The 23,824-nt window shown below is 40.6% G+C and overlaps 2 protein-coding genes across 4 annotated transcripts in view; one reads left to right on the plus strand and one right to left on the minus strand.

Annotated features, from left to right (window-relative positions):
• The window catches only part of Traf3ip2 (TRAF3 interacting protein 2), a 40,136-nt gene extending 19,066 nt beyond the window's left edge, over positions 1 to 21,070 (plus strand). The window contains exons 3-9 of one of the 3 annotated variants that reach the window (XM_005337418.5): positions 3,068 to 3,260; positions 6,875 to 7,053; positions 9,459 to 9,547; positions 13,354 to 13,422; positions 14,526 to 14,642; positions 18,067 to 18,141; positions 20,522 to 21,070. In XM_005337418.5, the coding sequence (XP_005337475.1) occupies positions 3,068 to 3,260; positions 6,875 to 7,053; positions 9,459 to 9,547; positions 13,354 to 13,422; positions 14,526 to 14,642; positions 18,067 to 18,141; positions 20,522 to 20,668 (869 nt within the window). In that variant the 3' untranslated portion in view covers positions 20,669 to 21,070. The other 2 variants (XM_040283221.2, XM_040283222.2) reach the window with 2 other exon arrangements.
• Positions 1 to 23,824, minus strand: part of LOC144366091 (uncharacterized) — a 108,341-nt gene that overhangs the window by 11,871 nt on the left and 72,646 nt on the right. The gene's annotated exons all lie outside the window — the stretch shown is intronic.

A 23,824-nucleotide genomic window follows, 5' to 3' on the forward strand; every position in this document is an offset into this window, starting at 1 on the left:
CTTCTTTCTACTTTTGGAGAGAGATACTGACTTAAAAAAAAAAAAAAACAGACAAGAAGTAGAAATAGATGGTTTAGGAAACACAAGACTTAGCAAGCAGACAGTAGAGTCTAAAATGGCTTCACTTCCTGTGAGTAAGTTAGGGACTATTCAGGCTTCATATGCACATTAAGCATTGCCCATGAAGCAGTACTGTGTGTGGTGACATGGTGGCAAACAGACATGGTCCCTGTTTTCACAGGGTTTGCATTCTAGTGAGGAAGGCAGGCAAGAAGCTGACAAGTAAGTCAGGCTCACATAGACCCAGAAGAGTGATGAGGAAAATAAATTGGGGTTGGGAGAAGGTAACTGGGTGAAGGGGGGGGCCTCTTTGAACAGGTAATGTCTGGAGGAGCCCCGAATGACAGAAATTCATCTGTGAAGATCTAGGGCAAAAACATTCTGGTAGAGAAGATGGCAACTCAGGTTCCAGGGGTGGAGACCAGCTTGAGATGTTCAAGAAAAAGATGGGGCTGGTAAGCCAGTGAGAGCATAGGAGAGATAAGATCAAGAAGGGCACAGACCTGATCATGCAGGGCACAGACCTGATCATGCAGGGTGGATCTGAATCGCAATAATGTCTAGAGGGTTGTATCAATAGTTGGATTTCTAAATGGCCCAATTATGCAAGGCTAATCTAAAAGCAGGTTTGGCCCCTGTCTGGTGACCTGATGGCAGTGGCACTTTTTATTCTTTTCTAGCTGGAGCAGCAGTAGTGACCTACCCTGTTGCCCTGAAACTCCCACTGGCAATCTAGACTCCCTGGAGTGTATCTGGTCTGCCCTAAGCAGGCTGTAAAAGCAGCCAGGTGCTATGGCTCACACATGTAATCCCAGACTCAGGAAGCTGAGGCAGGAAGATTGCAAGTTCAAGGCCAGTTTTAGCAACTTAGTGAGACCCTGTCTCAAAATAAAAATAAAAAGGCAGTAAAAGGAAAGCCTCTGTGAAATATCTTGTCCTGGACCACAGAGATCTCACTTGCCACTCATGGAGCTGCCCCCTGATTCCTGGTCTCCTTCATCATCTGGATGCTGTTAGGCCCTATCAGATCTCTTTCTCCTTCGTCCCTTCCTTGAACCCTGCCACTTGTCATGACCAAGCCTAAGTCAAAGCAGGGCAAGGGCCACTGGCTGGAGTCAGGAGATGACGTAGGTTGGGGGGCATGCTCACTTTTGCCAGAGGAGTCATGACAGAAAGGACCCTGCTGATGTCAGAGTTAAAGCAGACAATAGATTGACTCCAGGGAATTTGACCAGGCATGAGAGACTGGCTTGGGCACATTACCAGGGTCACCCAACCAAGTTTGCTGAGTCCAGGGGAGGACCTGGAGGCAACCACACTAATGACATGTACATTGTCTTCTGTTCTGAACTCGTGTTCATCACTTCCTTGTTTATTTCCTTGAAAACATCATGGCTACTTGACTAGAAATTAAATTCTTAGCCTCATTCTCACCTCTCAATTCTGGTTCCAATCTACTTTACCTTATGCTTTCTTGCTTGACACTTACAAGATACTTTCTTGACAGTTTTATTACACCATGCGTCCCTGCATATAGCCTACTTACATGGCAGACAAACATGAATGTTACTTATAATCAGAAATTATTTAAAATCAGAAAAAGAATTAAGACCAAAAAATACATGTTTTTTTGTTTGTTTGTTTGTTTTTTAAAGATCCTTCTTGTCCCAAGTAGTTATGCTCACTGGATCATCCTACTTCTAACCTGAGCAGAGGTGGCAGTGCTTGGGCCACCAGAAGATGCTCATGGTTCATCCTAAAGGGCCATCCAGTTAGTTCTCTCCAGTTTCCTTGAACCTCTCAGATTTCCCCAAGCTTTAGCCTCTCTGGGCCTGAGTGGTTCCCTCACAGGCCACCCCACTCACCCTGTCTGGGTTCCCAGACTGGGTTCCTATATTTATCTCTGTATCTCTCTTCAGTTCTCTTATCTGATCAGTTGAATTGCCCTTCTTCCCTTGGGACCCTGCTACTTCTGGGTCTGGCTAGAGCCAACTTCCTTTAGGTTACACATTCACATAAGTCCCTGTCAGCCCTGGCTTTACTCCAATCCCTGTCATCATCAAATTGCCCTGGCCCTAAGTGCACATAGGCAAGAGAGTCCATGGAAGCTGGAAGATGTTGCTGACTGGTTGGCTAAATTTCCCAGAGGGATGAGTCAAGTTTTCATTCATTTACCCTTCAAAAGATGAAGTGGAGTGTGTGTGTATGCAAAGGGGTGGAAAGGAGAGAATAGCAATTCTGTATCTACCATTAGGACAATTTCTCCTAGTCTTGGGTTCTGGAACCTTGGAAAATTATGGTAGAAATGATGGTGTGAGAGAAGGTCTTCATGGTTGGGTTTTTTTTGTTTTTGTTTTTTATTGTTGGTCGTTCAAAACCTTACACAGTTCTTAATACATCATATTTCACAGTTTGATTCAAGCGGGTTATGAACTCCCAACTTTACCCCGTATACAGATTGCTGTATCACATCAGTTACCCTTCCATTGATTGACATATTGCTTTTCTAGTGTCTGGTGTATTCTACTGTCAGTCCTATTCTCTACTATCCCCCCTCCCCTCCCTTCCCCTCCCCTTTTCTCTCTCTACCCCTTCTACTGTAAATCATTTCTTCCATTTGTATTATCTTGTCTTACCCCTCCTTTCCTCTTATATATCATTTTGTATAACCCTGAGGATCGCCTTCCATTTTCATGGTTGTTTTATCTTAAGTATCTTATTAAAATAGGAGTCTATGTAGAGTTTTTTAAAAGTTCTTTGAGCTTTCTAATTAGAAGACCAAACTTATGATTGCATAAATTTTTTTATTTAGGGGAAAAATAGTGAATCAATTTTGAGAACTATTAAGTAGTGGTTCAGAAATAAGAAAAATATCATGGAGATGGTAGCTTATACCCAGAGCCCTCAGTTGGTATGGAGACAAACATTTTCACTGAACTTACCTCTCCTGTTTTACAAAGGAGTTAAAGTCCATCATCCCTGTTCTCCTTGTTGTCTTCGCCTACAGATGGCCACAACTACCCTCGAGCAGCCTACCAACAAGTGATCCAGCCAGCTCTGCCTGGGCAGCCCCTACCTGGGACAACTGTGAGAGGCCTGCCACCTGTGCAGAAGGTTATCCCGAATTATCCCAGTCCCTGGCACCAAGAAGAGAGGCCTATACAAAGAGACTTCTCCTTTCCAGGACTTCCAAGGTGTCAGTAAGTATGACAGGGCTAACCTTCACATATTTCTAACATGAGAAAGCATCATGACAGTGCAATAAAGATGTTTCAAAATTCTCTGTAGGTTTACTACCCAGGTTAGTGACAGTGACACAGTGGAACCACCCACTGTAAACTTTTCAGGTCAGAAGGAAGTGGAAACTAGTTGACAGTATCTCTTTACCAGTTATAGAAAAGCCACTAGTGACTAGTCAAAATGCCTTTCAAGGGAAAGCTCTTAAGATATTCTCTGAATCACACCTTCTTCATTTACTTTCAGATCACCTGAACTTTTAGTTGCAAAATAGTTTTTGTTTTTAATATCAACTTCCACTTCTATAAAATTCTTTTTATATTCCTTGTTTATGTTCCTATTTAATCTTATTCCTTACTTTAAATTTTAAAATTCAATTAATTCCAAATAGAAATTTTAAATAACCTGTCATTATCTTTTGTAATGAAAACGTTCATACACGTTGAGTACCATTATTGGCCCTCTCCTAGGCTTCTTCCAGAAAAGGAATTCTGATTTTTTATGACTTCAGTTGTCTAACTCTTTTTTTCCATTGGTTTAACAAAATATCTAAAGCAAGATACTTTAAAAAGAAAAGATATTTATTTAGCTCATAGTTTTGAAGGCTGAAAGTCTAAGATCTGTGGGCTATATCTATTTAGTCTCCAGTGAGGACCCTCTTCACTGCCTTACATCATAACAGACTGACATGATGGCAGAAGTATTGCTTTTTTTTTTTTTTTTTTTAAATATAGGAGTCTTGCTATGTTCTCCAGGGTAGCATTGAACTCTTGAACTTGTGATCTTCTGCCTCAGCCTCCCAAGCAGCTGGAATCACAGACATGTGGTGCCACTACTCCCAACTTTTTAGGTTTGCTCTTTATAACAACTCTCTTTTAAGAATTAACCAGGGTCAGGGCTGGGGTTGTAGCTCAGTGGTGGAGTGCTTATCTAGCACCTGTGAGGCACTGGGTTCAATCTTTAGCACCACATAAAAATAAATAATCCAAAAAAGGTATTGCGTCCATCTATAATTAAAAATATTAGAAAAAAGAAGAATTAACCAGGGTCCTATGAGAATTATATCAATTCCTTACAAGGGCAGCATCCTCAATGACCTAATTACTTCCCACTAGAACCCTCCTCAAAGGTTCCACAATGTCTTCTAACACTATCACACTGAGAACCAACCTCCCAACCCAGGAACCCTGGGGGAACATACTCAAACTATATCCAGATCATATCATCTTTCAGTCATTTTTCTCCTTATTGCTCTTTTCACTCTCAAATTTTTTTCTCTTAATTTATGAATCTAATTTATATAAGACTCATAAATGAAGCTTCCTAATTTATGATGAAATTGGAAAGAAAGATGAAATGTTTGCTCTTGTTCATGTAGAACTTTCACATGCCACTCTAAAACTACATTCTGTTTTTATAGAACTGAATGAGATATGGAGATCCTATTAAAGTGGATTTTTCAGAACTACAGAAATTGGTAATTAGCTCAAAATTTTTATTGAAAGGAAAATAGCTCACTCATTAACAATGGCAAATAAGCTATATGCCTGATTTCCCCTTTTCTAGAAAGTTCAGAAACCCTTATATTTTCTTTCCAGACAGACACTTCTTTTTTCTCAAACAAAAATAATGGAATTAAGTAAAATGCAATTTGTGTGTGTTAGTAGGGATTGAACCCAGGGGTGCTTAACCACTCCCAACCCATGGTTACTTTTTATTTTGACACAGGATCTTGCTAAGTTGCTGAGTCTGGCCTTGAACTTGTGATCTTCCTACCTCAGCCTCTTAAGCTGCTGGGATTACAGGCATGCACTACTGTGCCTAGTAAAAAAGAGATTTTTATAGCAGGATAATCATATAAGAAAACAAACAAAATTTAAGTATCTTTATGAAATAAGTTTGGTGTTGAATAGGGGAGGAAATTGTAATTTTTAAAATAAACTTTTTTTGGAAATAACTTCAGATTTACAGAACAATTGCAATGGTACTGCAGAGTAATTGGTTTTATAACATCAATTTAACCCTGCTGTGGTCTCCTTGATTTATTTTATCATTTTAGAATAATGAAAAATGAGTTCAGGTAAGGAGCTAATTCTCCTCTTACTGATAACTTGGAAGATAATCTTAATAGAGAAACTTTATTCTATCATTAATCTCCATGATGTTGTTTTTACATGGAAGTTTTTTAATATTATCAAGGCCTTAATACTTCTTTATCAAACTAACAATCATCTTTCATAACAACTAATCGATTTTTGGTATAAAAAGATTTAATGCAAAAGAGTGAGGAACTGAATCTCCATTAGATGAAAGTATATTTTATAGAAATTATTTTCTCTATATTAATAAAAATGTAAAGTAAAATAACATCCTTAAACATTCATATTTTAGAAATATAGTTGAGATGCTGTATAATTTTATTTTAAATCCTGTTATGTTAGACTTTTAAGAATGTTCTATGATGCTTATATAAAAATATGAAAGAATAAGCAATAATCTATAGAAAGCATAAACACATAGATTTGTAATCAAAACATTTTTTAAAAATTTATAATGTAAGCTCAGTGCAGTGGCACACACTATAATCTCAGCTATTCAGAAGGCTGAGGCAGGACTATTTTAACTTTGATGTAGCTCAATGGTATAGCATCATGGGTATTTCAATCTCCAGTACCACACACACATACACACAATGAAACAATTTCAAATAGATAGCAAATAACAAATATTTGTGTTCCTACTATCCAGATATTAAAAATGTTAACATATTGCCACATTTGCAGAATATTTTTTAGTGAAATAAAATGTTAGATGTACAGTTTTAAGTCTCCCTAACAGTTAGGATTCATTTGCAGAAAATAAGAACAATTCTAGCTATTTTAGATAGAAAGGATAGGGAATTGAATGCTTACAGAATTGTTGAAGGTTAGAGGAGGAAGCTTTAGGCTGGGCTTCAGAAAATGATCACAGAGCAATCCCACACAGTAGGACAATTCTGACATGCAGGAAGGGGGAGAATCAAAAAGCCAGGATACCATAACACAGTGTGGTAGATATTTTTTTAAAGGTTCTTCGGAATCAGATTTTCATTCATATATTAATAACTTAAATACTTTAAAACATACATGACTTTTTTTTTACCTTTTGATACATGATTAAATGTTATCTATCATGAGCTAAAAGTCATGTCTTTTCAATCTGAATGCTTATAACATCAACCTATGTCACCATCACACTACTTGGTTTTGTTGATGACCTTGTCTGCCCCCTGCATGAGACTTATTTTTCTAATTAAATAGTCCTTGAATAGAGAAATCAAATCCTGCTTCTCTCTTTTGACCCTTAGCACAGGTCCTTACATATGGCAGCCAGCTGAATTGCTTATTGACAGAAACTCCATGAAGCTCTTCTTTCTGTTCTCTGATAAGAAATGAAGGCAGAGGAGAAATAAAGTTCATTGGTATTTTCCTACAGTTATTAAAGGCTTTCTGTGTCCCAAGATTTGCTTTTGTTAAAAAAAAAAAAAAAAAAAAAGAGAGAGAGAGAGAGAATTTACTGAAAACACATTCTTCTCCAGGGACCAGCAGTATCACCAGCCACCTAATGGAGCTGGAGCTCCTAAGGAGTCCTTGGAACATCCTGCAGAGCTGAGACCACAGGGACCCCAGGCTCCACCCCCGGTTGCTGTGCCTAGACCCCCTAGTAACCCTCCAGTGAGAGGAACTCTGAAAACAAGCAACTTGCCAGAAGAATTGCGTAAGTTGTTTGCAATGTGGTTTTCTCCTTCTTGTCAGGCCTTACACTTCAAAAGTACTTCTTTTTTTTAATATAATTATTTATTTTTTTTAGTTGTAGATGGACACAATACCTTTATTTTATTTGTTTTTATTTTTATGTGGTGCCGGGGATAAAATCCAGTGCCTCATGCATACTAGGCAAGTGCTCTACCACTGAGCCACAACCCTGCCCCCAAAAGTACCTCTTTTACTTCTTTATTTTTTGTTGATTCATTTTATATATATAAATATATATATATATATATAAAAATATATATTCATTTTACATATATACACACATATACTATATATTCTCATACATATTTCAAGTTTTTATTATTACAAATATTAATATAACAAATTAGTTGAAAGTATTTCTTGATCATTCATCCATGATCTCAGATATTTCTCATATACGCAGTGAAATAAAATTCATTTTTTTGCTTACAAAGTAACTGGAATTTTGCATGAATGTTTTTATAGATTCCAACACTATTAGTAATGCTCATGAAGTGCTTACCACTAAATTTTCTTCAACACATACTTCAGCAACAAATAACTCCAACACTTTTTTCCTCTCCTAAACGATGCTCTTGAGTGGATTTGTCCCTGGGTAAATTGATTGGATGTCCATGTGGCATTGGAGAGAAACCTAGTGCCTTACCATAAATTAGCAGCAGCCATCAAGAACGAGGTCATTTCCTTTAGGAATGAGCAATCTCATTTGGAAAAAAAACGGTCTCACATTCTCCACTCTGCTTTACAACCAAATGCAAACTAAGCCTTTTATTTAAAGAAACATTTGACTAAGTGTCAGGTGATGATTCTTTTTCCACGTTTTGCTGCCAGAACCAGAAATGTTGAAATATCACCAAAATGTTCTCAGAATAAGGTCAGTCAGGATAGTTAGTTCCAGAAATCTTAAGAAAACAACCACTACTTGTGAAATTATTACCCATCGTGCTTGCTAGAGAAGCTCAGTTCATTCTAATAAGCTCTTTCCAAATCTGGAAAACTGAACCAAACTTGAAATGAAGCTCTTTGTGTGTGGATTTGCTAATTCCTTTGAGGGGCTCTGTGCTCTTCCCATCGTTTACAACTCTGAAAGTTTTCTATGACAAGGATCCAATGCTGTCTTCACTAAAAACTTTCTTTCTGAACACCTTAAAATTGTATACATTTTAATTTTGCATACAGATGCTGCCCTGCATGGGGTATAGACCCAATATCCGTTTATAGATTGTATCCATCTTATTATAATTTATGAAAGGAGTCCTAAAATTACTTTCATAGGAACTGAGTGAAGTAAGTGTTGAGAAAAATGAATTGAGTGCTATCAATATGCCTGCCTTCTTAAATGAGTTGATATGATCATTATACACGTTTCCACTTGAGAGGGGTGTCTCAAAAAACAGGAGCCTGAGCATAGAGGAACACATGCAGACTCACATTCTCTTCAGCTCCCCTTCTTCTCTACTCTCTGCCCCAGGGAATTTTTGAGATTCTACTGGTCCATTCCAGACTAAAAACCAACAGAGATTATTCATTTCTCACACTAAAATGTTAGCTAGATAATTTCCCTAAGACTTTAGCCTGAGAAAACACTGGTTCTCATCTTAGTGGGGGCAATTTTGACCAAATAGTACTGTCTGTCTGCTGCTCTAATCGGGCCTAGGGATGAGAGAGGGAGTGTCTGATGTTGACTGCCCTGAGCAGTGTCTCTCCTTCAAGCTGCTACAGTTTTACTAACATTTCAGGGTCGTGCATTCATCTACTCCATTTTCCTGGCCTTTCTCCAAAAAGGTAGGGGCAAGAAGTGGGTCAGGGACTGCTTTCTCACTCTCTCCCGACTTGCTCTTGTAAGGCAAGAGTTCAGAGCAACAGAGAGCATGATGAGATCAAAAGAGGACACTGCTGGGTGGCCCCTTAGCAGCTACAGCTTCTTGGCCTGCTGTGAGAGTATTTTCCTCAGGCCCAGTGCCAAGTAGTTCGAAGAAACAAGGCAGAGACTTGAACTTAAGGACCTGTGGGTTCTGTGTGGTAGACTTTTTGGTAATGCCTCCTGTGGTTTTTCAGAAGACCTTGGAAGCTAATCTGAGCCTGCCATTGCTCTCCTCTGTCCCTTTGATTTCCAGTCACCCTGAGCAGTCTGTATTACCTGGGACAGGCTCTAGCCCCTGTGCCTGGAGAAACATGCCCTGAGACACAATCCACACCACTGCAAGTTTAAACCCTTAGGCCACCCTCACTCGGAGGTTTCCCTTATTATTCCAGAAGTACAGAAGATGTGTACAATTTACAAGTGTAGTAGAATATACTACACTACACTATATTATATAAAACATAATTTGATGTTTCTAATAAATGTGAATTTTTTTCTCTTAGGGAAAGTCTTTATCACTTATTCTATGGATACAGCCATGGAGGTGGTGAAATTTGTGAATTTTTTGTTGGTAAATGGCTTCCAAACTGCGGTACGTATTTTAACCAAAGAGAAAAGTGAATATCTGAAGTGAGAACAATGATAAGGAAAATCATTTGAAGCAAAAGAATAAATAGACATTAATGTTTAAAGTGATATTTTTTAATTTTGGTGGTTTTGAGTTAAATGATTATGAATTTAGGTAATTAATGTCTAGATTTTAAACTATGCAAAGTCTCCAGCATTTTTTTTTCCTTTATGTTTTTGGAGTGAGCGTGAGTACTCCAAACAGCAAGAATCATGCTAATAATGCCCACCATATACGCAGCTGGCTCTGGGTTGGAGGAAAGGCAGGTTGTTGCTGCACTTTGTACCTTTTGCCCCTTCTGACCAATCATGTCCACTTTGGTTATGCTTCCTGTGATGCAGGAAGCCACAGGCTTCACCACAGCAACCTGCTTATTTAACAAGGTTCTTTTGTTCTGCACTGGGCCATGAGGTTTGAAGTAGAACCCTGGCTACTTGGGTCCCCCACTGCACACAGCTGCCCCTTCACACAGTGACATGCAGTGAAGCTCAGGGACAGGGAGTCTCCGGCTGGGTTTTCGGCTGGTCTAGTGAAAGTCCAGAGCAGGCAGCCCTAATCCAGACCTGCAGGTCCACTGTGATCTTGGCCTAAGGACTCTCAAGCTTATACTCCTTCTGTCCCCCTACCATCACCTGAAACAGCACAGCTTAAAGCCATGTAAGTTTTTCCTTAGGATAAATAAAATGCCATAGGATGCCACTTGGAGAACTGGCTTTCCTCAAACCCTGAAATCACTTCTTTTCCTCCCTAAGCCTCTTTTAGGTATTCAGTGGCAATGAATTCTAGAGAGTGGTGAAAAATTAGTGGTAAGTAAGAATGTTGGAGGCTACAGAAGAATACTTAGAAAGTAAAGCATAAAGAGATTACTTAGCATTGCTTAACAGTTTTTATTGGAAGTTTTCTATATTCTATAAATGTTTTTTTAAACAGGAGTGTCTAAAAGTTAAAAAAATGCTGACAATTTATATAATACAACTTCATGACTATGTAGAGACCATCACATCCCTTTCTCATTTCTAAAGTAAAAAAGAGGTGTGGCCACCGTGACATAAAATCAAATTATAAGACGTAAGATCAACATTTAAGAAGAAATTTTATTTTTAATCTTTTCCAAATATACACATACTAACTGCCCCTTAAGACAAGCCCAGACTTTTTTGATCTTAACAATCAGGGCTATTTAGGCAAAATTTAAATTGATCTTGACCCTCATCCAGGGAAATCTCGTGGTAGAATCACAGAGCCCAGATCTGGACAGTTACATTACTACTGATACATTAAGATTGTGGTAGTGGGATGAAACACTTCATGGGTAATTTGAGGAGAGTTCAGTAAAGGAAGTTCAATAACCTACCCAAGTCTCTGGGTAGGTTTTAGGGACTCCAAAGGGATTAGTACAATATCTTAGCACTAGCAAAAGCAGGGAGTAATTATTGCCCCTAGGTCTGAAGAGGCAAGAGAGCAATGGTGACCAGAACCTGAAGGGGGTGCTGTATGAGTTTCCTAAGGATGCCAATAAGGTAATGCAGACAGGATGGCTTATATGACAGAAACTTACTTTCACAGTTCTAGAGGTTGCAAGTCCAAGCTAAAGGTTACAGCAAGATTGGTTTCATCCCGAGGCCTCTCTCCATGGCTTGTAGAAGGCCATCCCCTCTCTCTGTCTTCATGTGGTCTCTCCTCTGTGTGCACACTTCTGTGTCCTAATCGCCTCTTCTTGCATGGATACCAGTCCTGTTGGAGTAGGGTATGCCCCTATGATCTCATATCACCTTAATTAGCTCCTAAAGGCTCTGTCTCCAAATACAGTCATATTCTAAAGTTCTGGGGTTTAAAATAAAATAAATTTAGGGGGGACACAACCCAGTCTGTAACAGCAGCTGTGTGGATTTTGGTAGAAATCTGGATAGGTAAATGAAAGCTATCTGCCACATTGTATCCATCTCAATAGCAGGTGCTGGGATAATAATAATCACAATTTATTCATGCCTGGTATTATGATATGCCTTTTCCATATTAAGTCATTTTAATACTCACAACCATAGAAAATAGATTGATTAGCCACATGTTGCAAATGAAGATAATGAAAGTTGAAGAGTTTTGATAACATTTCCAAAGTTATGAAGGTAGGAAGTGGCAGAGAAAGAGTAGAATCCATGTAGCTCATCTCTTCTCAACCCTGACATTGTATTGCTTCTCTCTCACACAATGAAAATGGATTATTGATAGAGTTAGGGAGGTACAAAAGCTTTTGACAGATTACCTACTGTTGTCATTGGCCAGCACACATTTTAAAACAGAATCATCCAGTCCAAAAGGAAAGCCATTCCATTCTTCATGTTCCATAAGAAAAGGAACTTTTATTATGTACCCTATGTATTTGAGAATTCAGTGAACACACGGCATGATCTTTCTCTGTTTTTCTGTTTTGTATTGCAGTACTGGGATTGAACCCTGGGGATATTCTATCACTGAACTATGCCCCCAGCCCTGTTTATTTTTTGAGACAAGGGGCTTGCTAAGTTGTTGAGACTGGCCTCAAACATAAGATTCTCCTGCTTTAGCCTCTTGAATCGCTGGAATCATAGGCACAGCCACTGTGCCTGGCTAAATGATCTCTTTTCATAGAAAGCTTACATAAATGAGACATTCAGTGAATGAAAGAATACTTTATTAGTTTGTTGATTGTTCAGTACCATTATTGGTCACAATGGAGGAGAATTATATGAAGTGAGGAGAAGGAGGTCAGCATGTAAGAAGGATTCACAGAGCGGGGAACATGTGTTACACTTTTAGGGTACAGGGGCCACCAACATGGAGGTTAAAGTAATAGAGCATGTGGGGAAAGAGGACATAAGAATGGATCATAGATGACACAGGAAGCCTATGAATGGCTAGGACTTGACTTGATGGACTTAAACAGCAGAGTGACATTTAGGACAATTAATCTGAGAGCAATATGGCTGAATCAAATAAACTCTCTCCAAGGACTCTTCCCTTAAGTCCCCATTCTGGTATATAATCCTCCTTCCATTCAGGAACATCTTGCGTGCGCGCACACACACACACACACACACACACACACACACACACACACACACACCTTGCTGCAGTACAATTCTGAGCCTAAGAAAGGCCCTCTTATTTGTCTTCTGTAAAATAGAAAATAACAGATTTTGTTTTTCTCCTCTTTATATACCCCTTCAAAGGCTTGAAGGCCGATACTAAATATTAGTCTTGTCAAGGCCCAAGAGTTCTACTAAGATGAAAGTCAAGAGACTCCCATCATAAACCTTTCCCTACTATCTCAGTAGTTGTTTTTGTGACAGTTCCTTGGATCTGCTCCAAGTTTCATACAATAATTTTGAAACGTATATGTTGAATCTGGACATAATACCCTAATAATGAGCTAACTAATGCAAGTAAAGTACCACAGTGTGTCTCTCAGCACTTGCATGATACATATTCATTAACATGTTCCAGAATTATGTTTGTCTTTCAAATGTGTGTGTGTGTGTGTGTGTATAGTAATATATAGTATATTGTTGGTTTACATCCAATTTAGTGGTATACCGTGTCCCTTAGGTTTTGCAAAAACATAATTAGGGCTGGTGATATAGCTCAGTGGTAGAGGGCTTGCATAGTATGTGTGAGACCCTGAGTTCCAGTAACTTTATGAGTTGTAAATGTGTATAATATCTTGTGTTTTCTCAAACTCTATATCCAGAGAAAACTTACTAAGGGCCATCTCCCACATCTTTCTTTTGTAGATTGATATATTTGAAGATAGAATCAGAGGTATTGATATCATTAAATGGATGGAGCGTTACCTTCGGGATGTAAGTACATTCCAAAATTCTGAGAACTTTTGCTGGCGAGTAAGACAATTAGCTTAGCTTGTGAGGCTCCCCCTGCCCCCCAACGGAAGAAGCACTGGCATATGCACCCAAGTGTGGAGCTGAAAAAGTCTGGACAAAGCCTCGCTTGTTGGAAGTCGTGCAGAGACTTGGAAAGGAAGGATGGGGTCACTCTCCTGGACATGCACAGGCAGGAAATAACGGTCAAACCAGACACAGGTGGTTGATAACAATCAGAGCAAACAATTTCTAGACCAGAAGAGGAAAGGAGGAAATGAAGGCAGGGAGTGGGGAGGGAGCAGAATTCAATTGAATGCAAGGCGCCCCAAGTGTTCTGTAGGACTGGACTGAAGAGGTTTCCTTGCAGACTTAAATCGGTGCAGCACCCTGCCCCGAGGCTCCCACTTGTAGCCCCTTGATTCGTGATCTGTTTTCTGCTGACAGAATCTATACCAGCCACTGGGACACTTTGTGCTTTAACAAGATAGAAATTGATTGCTGCCAGTGTGTCCCTGTCCATGGCCGCTTCTTTGGGCGGCTGCCGGTGGGGGACGGGAGTCTCAGCAGGCTTGGGTTTTGCAGCTTTTCCCTTTGTCTGCAGCCTGATGTTGCTTTGTGCTGAAGGGTCTGTTCCTACTGACTGTGCTAATGCGGACGTGGAAAGCAGGGCAGTGGAGAGTACAGAAACTGATAGCTCAGATCCAGCTTCGGGGAGGGGGAAATCTTTCCATCATCTGGCGGCAGCGCCTTTTTTTGCAGGCTCACTCAGTGATTCAGGCTTTCATTAGCTGTTTATTAGATATGGTTGTGGAAAATGGTGGGCAAATCACATCTGCATAAGAGAGCTCTTCTCTGAGTCCTTTGCTAGGGAGCTGGGCAGGCAGGCAGTGGGGAGGAGTGGAGACAACCGTGTGCCTGAATCGGGGCCAGTGCCTTTCACTTTCCACAGAGATGGAGGCTGGCCCTCCATCTGCGAGCAGGTCAGGGAATGCACACAGTCCTGCTGGCCAGCTTCCAGCCAGCCTTCACCAAATGGACCACACTTCCCACTTCCATAAACATACTTCTCTCCCTCTCATTAACAGAAGACAGTGATGATAATCGTAGCAATCAGCCCCAAATACAAACAGGATGTGGAAGGCGCTGAGTCGCAGCTGGACGAGGATGAGCATGGCTTACATACTAAGTACATTCATCGAATGGTGAGTGGTAAGGGGACCACAGGGCCTCATCGCCCCTCAGGGATGGGCTCTCTCTCCAGGGAAGATCAGTTCTTCACGGGGACCAACTGAAGGCGGCATGAATCCCAGGTCTCCCTGGTCAGGAGAGGGACAGTCAGTCGAGGTTCCATCTACCTTTGAGACCCTGGTGAGTCACCATGCCTCTGATAGGACTCAGTTCTCCCATCAGTGACAAGGGGAGATCGCTGTGATCTCTGAGAGCCAAGATTCTGGAAAGTCTGCTCCGCTGGCTTGGCCGTTTACCAAGAAATGAGAATTCCTTAGGAGGGTGGAGACAGGGCTGTGAGGAAAGAGGGCTCCTGCAGCTGTGTCATATTTGGTCCCCTGCCTTTTCAGAGAGGCAGGTGGCATAGTGGAAAGGACACATGCTGTTCCATCATAAAGACTTTGTTCAAATTTGGCTTTCTAAAGCACCATGGCCCAACTGCTTAAATCTTCTTGTGCCTCTATCCCTATTCATAAAATGGATCACTAATACTGAGCAGTGTCATGAAGATGAAATGAAGTAATGGTTGTGAAGTATCTGGCACATATCAGATGCTTACAGGGTATTGTTCTTAGCTCACGATAGGTGGGGCATCATTCCACTGTCATACCTGCACCATGGGGCCTGATCGAATAAAAAACAGTAGGAGAAATTTAGAGGGAATTAGACTTGCTCAGCATCTGAGAGAACATTCTGGGCAAATATATCACCCAGCGTTGGAACTGGCTGTTTTATGGCCAGCAATCCTTTTCCTCTTGGTGATTTCAGATGCGCTGAGGAGAATTTCTGCTTGGCTAGGAAGCCAGACTAGACCTGTGACTTTCAAACTGTCCTGTGACGTCTCTAATGGGTTCCCATATGTCCTGGGGGTGGGGCTGGCTCTGGGCCTCCCATCGGCACCTCAGCCAGAACTGGTTTGTGTTTCTCAGCTTGCTTGTTTCCAAGGATTCTGAGATTTAAAAAGGTGTGAAAAATCACTGGACTAGAACTCCATTTCAGCTCTAACACTGCCCGGGGAGAGAGGGTGGGGGGCACCTGAAATGGGCACAGAGAATCACTGACTAGGATGGGCAGATGGGACTGGAAGCAGAAGTGGTCCAGATGGAATAAGTGAGCAGCATGATACAGAAAGCAGTCAGGCAGTCTCAGGACATAGTTTTATCTTAGGGGAAGCAAAGGTAAATCCCAGTTCTGTTCTGTGGGTCAGGAACATAGGAAGGGAGCAGGGTGGGTGCATTAGTGGGTGTTCCCTATCTGAGTCTTCAGGTTTTATGTCTCTTCTTTTACCGTGTGGACTGCTCACAACCATCCCAAAGCAAAAGCCAAAGCATGGTGGTGAGGTTAAAAAATAAGGCCAAGAGTCAAGAGATAAGTCTCCCTTCTATTCCAGTCTCACCTAGTCTGTCAGTGCATGGGCAGGGCTCAAAAAAGGTATGTTTCTGGAAGTAAATTCACCTAAAAGGTCACAGCTGGTTCAGGGTGCTGCCATCCCTGGGCTGGCTGCAGCACATCTGCATGTTCCCAGAACACCTGATGTCTTGTCTGCTTTTCTAAGAACCTGCCAGTCCCAGGAGCTGATAGCTGGTATGAGGGAAGAGCTCCAGGTCTCTGCCAGTTCCTGAGGAGACCTGTCTAGCTCTGCGGGTATGTGGCAAAGCTCAACTCCAGAGTGTGGCTGACTACACCAGCTGTAAGCACCATGTCTCCAAACTTGGTTTCCTGGGCACCAATGTCTTGGGCCTTTCCTCATCACAGAAAGGGGTGAACAGGTCAGATGCAGAAGCGCCTTCTTGCCCACCTGGCTGACTTGCTGAACCTCACCAGGTGCCAGAAAACCAGGGACAATAAGAATTTGACCATGACAAAAGGAATGCAAAGGCACCCACAAGTAGCTGCATGACAGGGCAAGCTATTCAGAGAAAGCCAACATCCAGAAAGTGAAAGAAAATTAAAATGCACTGCTGCTGGCTAGTCCCTCAACAGACTGGGCAGCCTAGTGGACAAGCCAAACTTCACAGTTTATGTCTGAGCAGTCAGAATCAAAACCTGCTTCTTTTAACTCTGTGCCCATCTTTTCATATTTTTACTCTGTGCTGGTGTGATTGGTACTGTTAGCTGCATAGTACTTGGGTTAACTTAAAATATACTTTTGGCGTTATCTTCTGATTTTTGAAGGGAGGCGATTCTGAGAAAACACCTTGTGGTAGATTTATGTTTTGTGATGTATGTGGGCGTGTGTGTGTGTGTGTGTGTGTGTGTGTGTGTGTGTGTGTGAGAGAGAGAGAGAGAGAGAGAGAGAGAGAGAAAGAAAGAGAGAGAGAGAGAGTATTTAAGAAGGATTTCTATGATTTCAAAACCACTTATCACTACTGCCACTTTCTTCTTTTCTGTTTTTATTCCCATGCATGATGAAGACTTATCAGTTATAAAAATCAATTGGAAGATAAAATAGTTGGGAGCACATAATTTCTCATCTCCTTGTCATCAGATGACTGAAAGCATACACTAGTCATGGGATTTGGAAGCATCTAACTCCCCTGCTATTGAAAATTCTGATTTTGCTGGAGTCTTGGCAGCTAAATCTTCTTGGGCCACCACAGTGTAAAAACAAATTGAACTGATGTGGGAACCTCAGGCTGCCTGGGCTCTTCACAGTTGACCTCCCAACCATGTCTCCTCCCTCTCTGCCAAACCCATCTCACACTCCAGCCACAATGGACTGCACGTTAACATGCTTCCACACCCCAGAGCGTGCTTGCTCTGTCCTGGGCTGTGACTGTCCTTTTGCTTTCCCCCATTTCCCTAGCTGGCTACAATTTCTTTACTTCCATACTCAAATGAACTCTCCCTTGTAATTGGCCTTTAAAATTCTTGATGCTGAATGGATAGCCCCCATTCTGGACTTCCACAGCAAACATTCATACTTTTTGCACTGCCCTCTGGTTGGTAACTTACTTATCTGTCTGCTTAATAGACTGCTAGCTTTGGGAGGACAGGGATTGCATCAGTGGTCTGCTAAATTTGTTCTAAAAAATAAAAAGTCTGGATTTGTAGTGCTTACTCATTTTCTTGGGATAAATACTCTCACCATGGACGCTTTCAAGCTACTAAAATAAAACCACTGAACACAGAATTGGGAAAAAAGTAGCCAGCTCCAGAACTCTAGAGTATATCCTAGTCCTTAAATCCCAGAAAATGTGACTTTTAATAGACTTTCAGTGAATGATTGATAAACAAGTAGATGGCATGGTTTCTAATGGGGAGGGTTTAAAGGTATAAGTATGTGGCACTCAAATAAGAAAACTGAAATAAAATGACCATGTGGGCCTGCATTGTTGTGGGTATAATTAATCCCTCCTCTTTCCCTGAAATTAAACATTTCTATTTGTTTCATTTCAGATGCAGATTGAATTCATAAAACAAGGAAGCATGAATTTCAGATTCATCCCTGTGCTCTTCCCAAATGCCACAAAGGTAAACAAATGAAGAAACAGGAAGCCTTACAATTCAATCTCTGGTTTGTTTGCCACCTGGGAATTTAAGTGGAAAACCTTGTCAACTCTCTGTCAATCCTTAGAGAAAAGAGTATTACCTGAAAGATCAACAAGTTGTACCATTCACTCTGGCAGCATGGATCAGGAAGGTTTAAAGTGTTGTCTGATAGGATTGAGGCTGTCCTAATTGTTCAAACAGCCCCCAGAACACAAAGAGGTAGCTTGAGTTTAAATTCAAAAAAGAACATTCATCTGATGCTTCTTATCTCTTGTACGTAAGAGTCAAGATGTGGACATTTTTGCTAACTTCCTTCCACATAAGCATTTTGTTGTACATAGTTCAGTTCTTAAAGCGGCAGAGAATTAAACCTACAGTTACCTGAAATTAACTTTGCTATATGCTAACTTCATATGTGAGGATGCCAACAGGTTGAGAGAACAGGGGCAAAACCATGGGAGAGTATGTTCCAGGCGTGGCAAAGGAAAGGTGGTAGTGAAATAATCATCTTGAGAATCAGACCACAGCACCCTGAACCCAAACCCAGCTCACTCTGGAGGACCCCCGGATGTGAGGACTACACTGAGACCTCTCTGCTCTGGATGAGGGAGGGTCCAATTTATATGAATGGGACATGTAGGGTTGTACAGTAAATAGCCTGTACCATAGGATGCCTTATCATCCTCCCTGACCCTCTCTTGCCCAGACCCTCATTGTCCTGGTAAGTCTCCTTCCTGGTCTCCCATCTCCACTATGACCCCATACCAGTCATCCTCTGTTCTATCACCAAAGAGGAACACCCCAAAATGTATACCTGATCTCTCTTTCTCTCCAGTTTAAAAATGTGGCATTTCCCCACAGAATAAAAGACCACACCTATGTTTCTTAGCGTTATGTCATATATGGGGCCACTCTGAAGAGGACGGTGCCCACTTTGCTCAGTCTTCTTTCTTATTACCCTATGTTCTATCTTTGGATCCTGGACCATGTCAGCGTGCCCTCACATATGACATGTCCCTTCATGTCTATGTCTTTGCCCTTTCTGTTCTTTCTACATGTAATGCCCTTAACTAACTTGTCAGCGGAGTGAATCCTTGCTTATCCTTATATCACTCAACCTCCCTAGGGTCCCCTGAGACCTCTCCTCTCCATGTTGATATATTTCATTGTCTGGTCTTTCTTGAATCAGTGGAATGTGGTTGGGGCTGGGGATACTGGGAATTATTGTTAAGATAACTAGAGTATGGCAATATAAAATAAACCAACTTCTAGTTGGTTTTATTATTATTTTTAAATCCCCTTATTGCCAGAACTGGGGACAAGTGGCTCTCACCACTGCCCCTTGATATGCCACTGCCTAGAAAATAGTTTATGTAGTTTATCTCCAAAGAAGATTTTGAACTCCAAAGGGCAGTTATGGGCTCTTTTTCATTGTCTCTCTTCAAAACTCAGAATGATGCCTGACATACCAGGTGCTGCTTCTAAGCTCATCCTAGGATCCCCAAAGGAGTCCATCTCAAAGTAAAGCCTTACAAGGCCCTGCCACAGCCTCCTCCCCTGCTCACTCTGCTCCAATCACAGTGGAAGCCCACCTCAGGGACTTCGCACTGCTTTTCTAGTTGCCTGGACTTGGACAACCACAAAACTCTGTCCATCTGTTCTTTTAGGTCTTTGCTCATTTTCTCAGGGAGACCTTTCTAGGCATCTTATTTAAAACTGCAAACCTTTCACCCCTGCCTCAGCACCGCCTCTCCTCTTTCTGTTTTATTTTACTCCACAACACATATTACTACTGACGGCACTACCCATTTTACTTAATAATCATCTGCCTCTACCCGCCAGAACATCCGCTCCATGAGGGCAGTCAGAAACTGAGCTCCCAGAACCCCAGGCTCTCAGTTTCTGCCTTTGCCTGACAACAGGAGTCTGATGGGCTCCTTCTACTGCAGGCCAGACCTGGGGCTGAAGTGAAAGGATGATGAATTAGATTAAGCCCACAGCCTTGGCCTGCTTCTCCTGAAGTCACGGGGGAATTCACATCACTCTGTGTGACCTCTGTCCTACCCCTTTCATGTGAAGGTGGTGAAAAGCACGTTGAAATGCAAAGGGCAGGTAGCCTGGGAGACTGACAGAAAATGCTGTGCACATGTGTTTTCCATAATGAGATCTACAGCTTGCACCCGAAGCCAAGAGCATTGCACATGCTAAGACCCTTCCAAAAGCAAAACAGAACAACTCCCAGGATAGTTCAGTAGGAAACGCCCATGAAGGGAAAGCCAGAGATGTTTGGGAACCAAGCCTGGGATCTGGAATCCAGGTTTTTCTCTAATGACCTTTGTTTTTGTCATTGTCTCTCCTGTAGGAGCATGTGCCCACCTGGCTTCAGAACACTCATGTTTACAGCTGGCCCAAGAATAAAAAAAACATCCTGCTGCGGCTGCTCAGAGAAGAAGAGTATGTGGCTCCTCCCCGGGGGCCCCTGCCCACCCTTCAAGTGGTCCCCTTGTGACAGGGGCCATTCCCAGACCACTGGAGTCTGGCCATGCCTGGGGCCCTGTTTTGACAGCATTCTTGTGGCTGAGGCTGGTCAGTGGCACTCACAGCTATTTTTTTCTCATTCCCTCCCTCTGAGGCCCACAAGCCCCAGAAAACCAGTTCTGCAGAATATCTGCCCTTATGACTTGTTGCATTCCATTCCCCACCAAAGGTGAAAATGTCTGATGTGTTCTAACCATCTGATGTGCCCCTCAGTACTTAGTGACTAGATAATGTAAGTAATGTTGCAACAAATGTAAATGACCACAAACACACTCCCGTTGCTTCAGGCTACTTTTATGAATTAGCCAGATGTTTGAGTGTCTTCACATCAAACTGATTCATGTACAAATAATAAAATATTTGTTTTTTGTAAGAGTGTGTTTCACTTATCTCAAAGGAGATAGATACTAATTTATAATGATATGGGCAGTCGCTTCCTGGGACATCAACCAAGTTGCTTAAATATAATATTAAATAAATGTAACAGACTTCTCTGTGATAAAGAATGAAAACCAGGTAAAAACTCCTCTTAAACATAATTATAAAAGCTTTATTCTTACAGTAGAGATTTTTAAATAAAACAACCTTGTATAGGACACAACCATGATTCTGAACAGTGTCACTGGGCTGGGGTATAGCTCAGTGGTAGAGCACAAAAAAGAAAAAAGAAAATCAAACAAACCAAAAAAAGAGTGTGGTTATCATTCTTAAGGTCTGACAATACATGTAAAAATATTTGAGTATGTGTATAAAGTGACAGGGGATGCACAATGCAGGCCAGAGTTGTAGTTTAGGAAACCTGTCTTCTAATTTTAGTCCTAACACTGTCTTGATCCTGTCACTAACTACCGGACTGACCTTTGGCAAGTCCTCTTTCACTTTTCTGAGACTCTGGGAATTCATATGTAAAATGATATGGACAAAGGTCCCTCTAATGACCCCAGAAGGTTTAAGGTCTGGGGCCTAAATTCTAAGTTCTCTTTTGAGAAGTGACTGAGTTTTTATTTTCATAATTAAAACCCCCAAGAGATAAATTTACATTTTCCTTTTAAAGTAAATTTATTGTTAACTAATACATAAAAATATAAAAATTGTACATACTAATACATCCATTTTCTTAAAAGAAACCGTGTCTTTTTTAATATCTTCAAAAATAACTTCAAGTTAATAATTTTGTAAATGTATTTATTTATTCATATATATGTATATAGCTTATCTGATCTCAAAAGAATCCATACACATGTGTTTAGACAAAATACGTATATATGTATATAAAATCTAAATAAATAAATTAGCAAGGTAGGAAGGCTTTATGACCCAAATAGTAGGTTGATATGAAGACTTTTGGGGAGTGGAAACTACTGCTTCCTCTTTTTTATCCCCTTAAAGGCCTGTAAGAGAACTTTATTATAAGTGACAGCAGAATTGAAGTGAGATGAAGATAAAGTAAAAGCTAAGTAAGGCTCAAGTACAGCACCCTCTGTAAAGAGAGAATGGGCCATCTCCAATCAGAGAATGACCAACTGCTCTTCTTGTCTGTGCACTTAGCCTCTTAAACAAGTCTCAACTTTGTAATAACACAGTTCAATCTTTATATGTCACCACATATATGTCCATTATAAATAAGAAATACTTTATATGTCCATTATAAATAAGAAATACTGCTAATGAATTACAAGGCATACTAGTTTTATTATATAATTTAGATGTCTACTAGGTAAATTAAATGTCTTTAACTTACATAGTAGACACCCTAGTAGGGTAGAAGTGGGGTAGAGCTGACTACAGGAAGAGAAAAGCTAGCATAACTGAATTACCCATTTGCAAGACCTATTGATAAGAATCTTTAATTCTGTAGCATTTGAGATCTAGTAGAGTGAACTTTCTTGTTTGGTCAACTTGAAATTCCTGGAAAACATCCCAAACATATACTCATAAAACTTCTTTCTCTATTATTATTATTATTATTATTATTATTATTATTATTATTATTATTATTTGGCCTGAGGTGACACCATTATTAAGGATTCTACACACATGTAAATAAAATGATATCAGCAATTATTACTCTGAACTGTTTCTAGTTTGCAAAGATTTAATAATTTGATATCATTATCCCCTTTTCCCTTCAAAGACCTCTCATCCATGAGTTTCTTCTATTCCTCCTATCCCAGCTGGTTAAAAGAAAGGTCCCTGGTGTTCCACAAGTAGTCATTAAAGTGTTACAGCTGGTACCACTGGTTGCAAAACAAAACAAAACACAACAAAAAGCACGTATGCATGCATAGGCACGCGCACCGCCTAGCCAAGTGATGGCAGCTTGGTCCCTGAAATTTCTATGAAATGTGATGACCACCAACATCAAAGGAATTTTAACAACTATTTTAGAGCGCTGACACTCAGATTAACACATGGTTTATTTAGACTTTATCCTGGTCTTCATGTATCCATCTGCTGATATTTTGGGGGTGGACGTGGAGTAGGGCTGACTTAGTAAAAAATAACCTCTTAAACCCGAGCGAGGCTTTATTCAAATCGAAACTGATTTTTGATGCCAGTTTAGATTCTTGTCTAATATTTAGTGACTAATTTAGAATTTTAAAGGTAATTTTTAATTTTTGTGACTGGTTTCAGAAAATATCTGCCTGTCTAGTTTAATTTAACTTCTATATTGTTCAAAGATGTCTTGGTACATGGCTAGACCCAAAGTATTAGATTAGCTATTTCTCACTCAGTGCTCAGAAAAATTACTGTTGTTGATTCCCTTTTGTTTTCTATTAAATATATCACCTCTTAAAGGGGAGTTTTTCTCAGACATCTCAGCAAGGGGTACAAATTCCCCATTTTGAACATTCCATCCTTGTTTCATGATGTTTTGCCAAGAGCATTTTTCTTAGCCCAGTCACTTCGTCAACTACCTCATCTACTTTGCCAAATACCCCACTGTCACCATCACCTTTGCCAAATGGATTGCAAAGTCCTGTGATCATTGGGAAATGATCCAGAAAGAGTCTCACAAAACACAGGATCTTTCTGTTTGTTCTTAATGAACCAAGAAGAATCAGTGAAACTCACCTCCTAGTAGAAAATGCAAAGAGAAGGAAGGTTACTCTGTGGGAAAATACCC

This window comes from Ictidomys tridecemlineatus, chromosome 8 (assembly GCF_052094955.1).
Source record: "Ictidomys tridecemlineatus isolate mIctTri1 chromosome 8, mIctTri1.hap1, whole genome shotgun sequence".
In the NCBI taxonomy this organism is placed as follows: Eukaryota; Metazoa; Chordata; class Mammalia; order Rodentia; family Sciuridae; genus Ictidomys; species Ictidomys tridecemlineatus.